Here is a 9,195-nt window from a genome sequence, read left to right as displayed (position 1 = left end):
CAAAAGAGAGAAGTCAATGGGGTTTATGAGAAAAGCTGTCTCCATGTCTAAAGATGAGGAGTGGAAGAGAATGCGAGCCTTGCTGTCTCCCACCTTTACCACTGGAAAACTCAAAGAGGTGACTAGAAAGGACTTTTAGATGAAACATTTGTGAGACTTGAGTGCCCACACTTAACTGTGGATGCCTTTGTGTTTTGTGCTTAGATGTTCCCCATCATTGAAGAGTATGGAGATATATTGGTAAAATACTTGAGAAGAGAGGCAGAGAAAGGCAAGCCAATCACCATGAAAGAGTAAGTAGTGGTACATGCACTGTGGTTCTGGAAGAGGAAGGGCAACTGGAGCATATGGTCATCCTCTGTGTGTCTCACATGGTCCAGCTGCTCCTTCTTCCCCTTTAGACACTAGATGACAAAATATTCAGTTGAAAAAGAGACATGGTAGTACCAAGATCACGAAGGAAGGTGGAGGGTAGGAGGGGAAGGTACTTGGTCAGCACTGAGTTGATTTCACCTGTCCTGCCCAAGAATATGAAATTTTCAGACCTCTTGCTTCATGTGTTAAATTCCCATGTCTCTCTCCTCAGAGTGTTTGGGGCCTACAGCATGGATGTGATCACAAGCACGTCATTTGGTGTGAGCGTTGATTCCCTCAACAACCCAAAGGACCCTTTTGTGGAAAAGGCCAGGAAGCTGATAAGATTTGATTTTTTTAACCCATTATTCATGTCAGTAGGTATGTGTGATGGTTCTTCTGCCTTTTGACCCACTGCTCTTGTCTGTGGCCATGTTAGTCAGTTCTGCCTTTCTCTTCCACACTTACCAAAACTAACAGCTCTATTGGTAGATAATTCACCCCCTTAAAGGTGAATATTTTTTTTTTTGCATTCAAAGATCTGTATCCATTACTTTAGTTTTAGAACTTCATTTTTCTTTTAGACAGTGTTTCACTGTGTTGCTATAGCTGGCCTGAAATTTGCTATGTAGACCAGGCTGGTCTTGAATTCAGATTGATCTCCTTACCTCTGTCTCCCAAGTGATGGGGTTAAAGATGTAAGCCACCAGTCCTGGCTTTGATTTAGAATTCTTTTATTTATCCTTTGACAGTATCATATAGGCATGCAATATATCTTGATTATTCTTACACTTAACTCTCTTTCCACAGACACCCCAACACATCTTCCTCCCAATTTATGTCCCTTCCCAGTGAGTCCAATCATTGCTTCCTCCCAGGATGCTGACTAATATTATTGGTGTGATTTCATTCAGGTTATTGGTTCATGAGTGTGCCATGACATGTCCATTATATGGCATCTCACACCACCACTCCCTGAATTTTACTTTATTCCCACACATTCTCTCATGATGTTCCTTGAGCCTTGAGTGGTGGGGGTGCTGGTATAGATGCTCCATGTAGGGCCCAGCATTCAACCGTCATTTATTCTCAGCACTTTGATCACTTAGGAGTCTGCATTGTCCACATGGCCCATTACCAATATCAACCGCAGAGTACTTAGTTCTAGCCATGTTGCACATTTGCACCATCATCCTTCAAGCAGCCTTGACCTAAGCCACCACCAATTCACTTTCTGTATATTTACATATTCTGGGTATTTTATTCACATCAATGGGATCATAGACTATGTGGTTTCTGTGACAGGCCTCTATCATTTAGCACATTATTAAAGGAAGCAAGCATCACAGTATGCTGTGACTATGAACAAGTAATACTCCCTATCTGTTGATGGACACTGAAGTTAGTTTTATATGAATTTTGCTGCCATGAACATTTGCATGCAAAGTTATGTTTGAATATTTGTTTTTATGTTTTAGGGGTATACATTCAGAATCATTGTTGCTGAGTCAAGAAGTAACTCTAGTTTTAACATATTACAAAAGTGAGCATATGTTTTCCAAAGTAGCTGCAGAGTTTTCTATGTCTTCTAGAACTGTAGGTGATTCCAGGTTCTCCATGCTCTGCAATGCTTGTCTCTCCCATGACTTTGATCCTTGCCACTTAGTGGATATGATGTGGGCTAGCCCTGTGGTTTTGATCAGCATTTCCCTAGTCCTAATGCAATTAGAAAACAAAGTTAAAAGTTTTAATGTCTGCTTTGTGATCATCTCTCTTACATAGCTGAATTGCTTTAACATTTTGAAAAGATTTACTTTTATTTTATATGCATGAGTGTTTTACCTGCACAAATGCATACCACATGCATGAAGTGCCTGCCAAGGCCATAAGAGGGCACTGAATCCCCTGGAAATTGAGTTATAGATGGTTAAGAGAAATCATGTGAATACTGGGAACAAACCTGGGTCTTCTGCAAGAGCAGCCAGTGCTAAGGGCTGAGTCATCACTCCAGGCCCTTTAGTTTCTTGTGGGTATGTGCTGCTTACAATTAGCAATGGTGCTTAATTTAGAGTTTTAATACTTTCTTTATCAATTACATTTCCATACACAGCTCATGTGTCCTTTTGCCTACATCCCATCCTTCCTCACCACCCAATATCATCCTCTCCTAGTCTCCTTTTAGGCATTATTCCATAACCACACTTATACTTGTTCACATATTTACATTTATTAATTATAGGTTAGACTCTGGAAGTGAGGGAGATTGTGTGATTTCTTCCTTTCTTCCTTCCTTCCTTCCTTCCTTCCTTCCTTCCTTCCTTCCTTCCTTCCTTCCTTCCTTCCTTTCTTTCTTTCTTTCCTTCTTTTCTTTCTTTCTTTCTTTCTTTCTTTCTTTCTTTCTTTCTTTCTTTCTTTCTTTCTTTCTTTCTTTCTTTCAAGTTTGGGTCACCTGTTGTTTAGCTTAGCTTTAAAGGGTTGCTGGGTACCAAATTCAGATCTTGTGCTCACGTGGCAAGCGTTTTATCAACGATTCATCTCTCCAGGCCTGGAGTTAATTGTTTTAAATTTTTATTTTAATGTACGGTTTGATCATTTGAGATTTAAAAATTTAAGACTGTACGCCTCTCTCTGCTTTTTCTTTGCAGGATCTTGGTTTGTCTTCATTTCATACTCTCAAGACATTTTCTATTCCTTTGCTGTGTAGAGGAGATCCCAGAATCTCATGCAATCTAGGAGGAGGCAGTGTACCGTGAAACTATATCTCAACAAATTTTACCATCATCTCCTGGAGATCTTTGACTTAATTGCTTTTTAATAAGAGTGTATTGATTAATTTGCACATACTTTTGACTTTCCTCATATCCTTTCTGTTGCTAGTTTTGTTTTATATCACAACAGTTGAGACACAAATGCTATCTTGGATGTTCTTTCTTTATTACATATTTTTTTAGCTAATAAAAAATTCATTTATTTATTTGTGTGGGTGCATGTGTGTAGTCAAATGTTTTTTGGGCTGCCAGCTCACAAATAATGTTTATGGGTTTTTGTTTGTTTGTTTGTTTGTTTGTTTTGTTTTGTTTTATCGAGACAAGTTTCTCTCTGTGTAGCTTTGGGCCTTTCCTGGAACTTGCTCTGTAGAACAGGCTGGCCTTGAACTCACAGAGATCGGCCTGGCTCTGCCTCCCGAGTGCTGGGATTAAAGGCGTGTGCCACCACTGCCTAGCCACAAATAATACTGTAGAGACTTATTATCAATTATGAAAGCTTGGCTTTAGCTTAAGCTTTTTCGCAGCTTGCTTTTACAAATTAAATTAACCTGTTTCTTTTCATCTGTGTTCTAGCACATGGCTTGGTTACCTCTCCTCTTTAGTGTGTGTCAACCTCTTCAGTGTCTCCCTGGTATCTCTCTGCCTCAATTCTGTCGGAGTTCTTCTCTCTCCCCAGAAGTCCTGCCTAGTCTCTTCTGCCTAGCTATTGGCCATTCAGCGATTTATTTATTTATTTGTTTCTTTGTTTATTTTTGGTTTTCTCAAGACAGTGTTTCTCTGTGTAGCTTTGCTCCTTTCCTGGAACTTGCTTTGGGGACCAGGTTGGCCTCGAACTCACAGAGATCCTCTTGCCTCTGAGTTCAGCTCTTTAATAAACTAACCACAATGACACATATTTACACAGTGTAAACAAATATTCCACAATGTGTGTATCCTGACTTGGTGTTTGTATGGCATGTGAGATCAGAGGACAATTTACAGTAGTTGGTTCTCTCCTTCCACAGTGTTGGACGCAGGGATCAAACTCAGGTTGTTAGGCATGTCTGCAGGAGTCTTTAGCTGTTGAACCATGTCAATGGCCCCTGCCTGTACTTTCTGGATCCACAAAACTACAGGAGCAGAGTTAAATCTACAAGTCAGATGTCTTCCTTTGGCTCTTCCAAAGTGCAGAAGGAGCATTATGGTGGTAACCCAGTGTGAGCAAGGTCACAGAGAGAATGGCTTCTGGTTGAGACTTGGTGACTTATTCTTTAGATTGCTTCATGATTTCTCTAAATGAAACTTGCATTTCCACTAAAATTTACTTATTTTTACCTTTTCTGTCCAGTACTTTTTCCATTCCTCACCCCAATATATGAGATGTTAAATGTCTCCCTGTTTCCAAAGGATTCGATAACATTTTTCAAAAAATTTGTGGACAGAATGAAGGAAAATCGCCTGGATTCTAACCAGAAGGTAAAAACTGGTGGAGTTAGAGTCCAGGGTTTGATAACATGTTGGGCTATGAAAATGTGAGTTGTGTGCTCCATTTATCTATCACTAAAGGTAGATAGAGAAGGTTAGATTTAAAGAAAGAAAGAAAGAAAGAAAGAAAGGAAATTTATATTTATTATGGGAGCAGAAGATAGAGTTTTAAAAATTTGACTGGGAATAAGCCATAAATTAACTCTAACCAACAGGAAAGAAAACTAGATGTCTTGAAATTTTAAAAATGTCAAGGCACAAGACCAAGGCCACCAAATCTCCAGCATAGATGAGAGAGGACCTCTTGAAGCCTCACCCCTCACTGAAGAACTATTGGAAGTTGATGGCTGCAGAAGGAGGGTGTGTCCACTAGTAGGTTTCTCCTGCACGAGTGGATGGCCCCACAGCCAGGCACATATGGGCAGCACCAGATGGACTCAGTGGGTTATTAAAAAAGAAGAGTTCATGAAGTTTGAGGAAGAACTGTTACAAGGGATAGAGAAGGAATGGAATGGAGGAAATGGTGGGGTAGATATGACAATATCTCATTGTATATATGTATGAAAAACTCTAAGAATACATAAAAATGATTAAAAGGGGGGGAAATACTATTATCATCTCCTTCAAAAACATTTTCAAGAATGAAAGCTATTGTTTAAAATTGTATCTCTTGTAATTTATTGTAAATGTGGTTGATGTAGTAGCTGGATGGCTTCCTGGCTTAGCCACTGGTGCTTTTGTTCTGTGATGACTCTAGCAACATTAGCCACATTTATGAATTTAAGGGAGCTACATTCTTTGAAAGGAGGTTAAAGTCTGTATTTCTGATCAACCTCTGACCTCTGATGTCACCATTGACCTTCTACTTTTGCAACTTCTCTTTCTGCTTCCAGCACCGAGTGGATTTTCTTCAGCTGATGATGAACACTCGTAACAATTCCAATGACAATAAGTCTCATACAGGTAAACAAGGACTCCCTGGTCTATGGACAAGGGAGCGGTGACATCGCTCAAAAAATGTGTGGGAAGGTTTTTTAGCAGAAGAATACCTCTATGGAGTTGACAAAGAAGGACAAGCCTATTGTCTCCAGGGAATTTTCTAGAAGCACAGGGGCTTAAGTTTGTTCCAAACATAACAGGTATCAATAAGGAAGTCTCTAGTGGTCTCTGTGTTAACTAGGTCTTTCCCAGCACAGTGCCTGGGGATTCTGCCTAGACATCTAGCTCTAAAAATCTAATCAGTTGACATGTACGCAAATGGTGCTGATCTTTTCTGGAAGCCTTTTGTGTACATGTGTTTCCTACTTAGTCTTGCTAAAGACTTACTTTTCTTTGTGTGTTGAATAAGTGGCATCTGGAGACATCAACTTTGTACAAACACACTGGCTCTCTTCATTCTTTTACATACTTAAATTAACTTGTAGATTTCTATCTTCTTTGGGTGGTGTATGCGTATGTGTGCATGTATATGTGCACATGAGAACACCCCTAGGTGTATGTATAGATGCCAGAAGAAGGCACCAAGCACCTTGTTCAATCACTCTCTGCCTTCTATCCTCAAGATGGGGTCTCTTACTAAAACTGGAGCTAGGTTGGCAGCCAGAAGATCCCTATTATCCTCAGAGTTGATGTTACAGCTGTGTGTTACCACACTTGGCTTTTTACATAGTGACTGAGGATTTAAACTCAGATTCTCATGCTTGTGCAGCAAATGTTCTCATCCATTGAGCCATCTCTCTAGCTTCCTGTCAATATTTATGTTTTAATTTAAAACCATTATTACTATGATAGTTGAAAAATGATGGCATCCCAATTCCAGACTTAATTCAACATGTATGCATTAGTAGCTAAAGTAAAGAGAGTCTTCCATTATTTCTATTTGTATGTTTCTAGTACATACAATTGCTTATATATAACAATATGATCTTCTAGGTCCACAAATTTGCTTTTTAAAAGTCATCATGTATTTTATGTTTCAAATTCTCTCCAGTTTGCCCATTTGAAACCCTTTCATATGATCAGTTAACTTCAAATTCTTCTATACTTCTGATCCTTTGGAGGCTGGGACTCATGTAGCCCAGGTTGACCTCACATTCACAAAGTCTGAGAATTACCTTTTAACATCTATGTCAACATGCCTAGTTTATATGGTGCTGGGAATTGAACCCATGGCTTCAAGCATGCTAGGCAAGCTCTCCACATACTGAGCTATATATCATTAGCTCTTCTGTTTCAATTTTGATTGCTAAATAGATAATAATTTTTTAAATACCCACTGACTGTGGGTTATAGTCCAGTTTCAATTTAATAGCAAGGACTTAAAGTAATTGGAAGAAAAAAATTGCCAACAACAGAATCACAACACTCATGGAAAAGGTTTACAACTGCCTGTAACGTCAGCTCTATGGGCTCCAATGCCATCTTATGTCCTCCCAGGGTACTCGTACACATGTGCAAACATACATACACAAAAACATCTTAAGTTCTAGCAAAGGACTAGAGTTCAGTTCCCAGCACCTACCTCTGAAAGCCCAGTCTTTTACAACTCTATGTCTAGAAGATCATATGCCTTCTTCTGGCCTCCATGGGCACTATCCTGGCTGAAGCAATCTTCTGCTTCTCTGGCTGTGTTCTATAGATGTCAGAGTGCTAACAGCCCAAGGGAGACTGAATGATTTCTCCATATTTATCTCTAGGGAAAAAGGAGCCTCATTTGATTTTTCTCTTCATCTCTTCTGTGATGGTCCATCCTGACTTGACTTTCCTGAAATATTTTTCTTACTTTCAGCTCTGTCTGACATGGAGATCATAGCCCAGTCAATTATCTTAATTTTCGGTGGCTATGAAACCACCAGCAACACGATTGCCTTCACCCTGTATTTACTGGCCACTCACCCTGATATCCAGAAGAAACTGCAGGAGGAGATCGATGTGGCTCTGCCCAATAAGGTGAATGGATGGTGCTTTGAGGAGGAGGGAAAAGGAGATACCTCATTGCCCTCAGTGGTGTGTGTGTGTGTGTGTGTGTGTGTGTGTGTGTATTAGACCTACTTTGGGTATTTTTCTAAATCACTCCCCACTATGTTTTAAGACACGATTTTTCACTGAACCTCAAGTACTCTGTGTCCTCTGCCCCACTGCTGGAATTATAGATGTGTACAACTGTGTCTGACTTTATAAATGATGTGTATCTGACTCAGGCTTGCATGGTAGACACTTCGCTAATTGAGACATCTTTAAGCCCCCAAGTAATAGTTATTCTAGCCACTTTGTAAGGGGCTGGATAGATGGCTCAATGGTTAAGAACACTGGCTACTCTTTTGGAAGAACCATCCAGGTTTGATTCCCAACCCCAAATGGCAGCTTTCAGCTGTCTGTAACGCCAGTTACAAGAGATCTGACACCTTCTTCTGACTTCTGTAGGCACTGCACTCATGTAGTATATAAAACATATATGTAGTCAAAACAATACCTCCACACGTAAAATAAAAACAATTTAAAAACCTTGTAAAATGTTTTGTTAATTGCCTAGGACCTGTGCAATGCTGAGTTCAGCTTTGGAGCTACTGAGAATGCAACATTACAATGCAGACATATTGAAAGTTAATGTAAAATCACAGTACAAATACTTTTCTTTCTTTCCAGGCACCTCCCAACTATGATAAAGCGATGGAAATGGAGTACCTCGACATGGTGTTGAATGAAACTCTCAGATTATACCCAATTGCTAGTAGACTTGAGAGAATCTGTAAACAAGATATTGAAATGGATGGTGTGTTTTTTCCCAAAGGGTCCCTAGCAATAATACCAATTTATGTTCTTCACCATGACCCACAGTACTGGCCAGAGCCTGAGGAATTCTGCCCTGAAAGGTACCAGAATCCCAGGAGTGAGAACCCACCCTGAACCATGCTTGCCAGTATATGCTAAGATGTCTCTTATGTGAAGATGATCTAAATGTCATTTTGCGTCCATTTGCATTCTGTGAAGAGAATGGCTAAGAAAGGGAAGAAAAGAGAGGAGAGGTGAAGAGAGACTGGAAAGAAAATATGACAATTTGCATACAGAGTGTTTTTTTCCTCCTACCTCAAGTATTCAATGACCATCTTAAGTGTGAGACAGGAACCCATTTTCCTTCCACCTAACTGGCATGTGCTTTTCAGAGATGAACCCAGCATTATCCTGAATGGACTTTTAGATTTTTAAGATATATCACCTCCATTTTTTTATTCTTTGACAATTGCATGCTTGTATAATGTATTTTGGTCATTTTCACCTCACATTGCCCTGTCTCTTCTCCTTCCCACAAGGTTGAATCCCTATTTGTCCTCAACAAGTCTTCCTTCTGTTTTCAAGACTTCCTGTTTTCTTGTGACTCAAGAATTGCTTGAATAAGAGTAGCAGGTATAGGAGTTATTTACTGGAGAATGAACAACTCACCAGTAGCTACACCACTGAAGAGAAAGTTCCCCCTACCCCAGAAATGATTAATTGTCAGTAGCTCTTTTGTGAGGTGGCACCTCATGAACTCCCTCCCTCATCCATGACTGTAACATGAATCTTAAAGGTTCTTATTAATGAAATCAATCCTGAGGCAGATTATTGGAAG

At 39.8% G+C, this 9,195-nt stretch overlaps 1 protein-coding gene across 1 annotated transcript; it reads left to right on the top strand.

Moving 5' to 3' along the window:
• Positions 1-16: 16 nt before the first annotated feature.
• Positions 17-8,458, top strand: LOC118576251 (cytochrome P450 3A11-like; the record flags this gene model as incomplete). Its single annotated transcript, XM_036176572.1, has 7 exons — positions 17-118; positions 205-293; positions 587-735; positions 4,450-4,577; positions 5,480-5,549; positions 7,375-7,535; positions 8,232-8,458. Coding segments are annotated over exons 1-7 (926 nt in total), but the record flags the coding sequence as incomplete, so codon positions are not given.
• Between the last annotated feature and the right edge of the window lie 737 nt (positions 8,459-9,195).

This window comes from Onychomys torridus, unplaced genomic scaffold (assembly GCF_903995425.1).
Source record: "Onychomys torridus unplaced genomic scaffold, mOncTor1.1, whole genome shotgun sequence".
Classification (NCBI taxonomy): Eukaryota; Metazoa; Chordata; class Mammalia; order Rodentia; family Cricetidae; genus Onychomys; species Onychomys torridus.
Note: the sequence above shows the minus strand (reverse complement) of the source record. Positions and strands in the feature narration are given on the sequence as shown.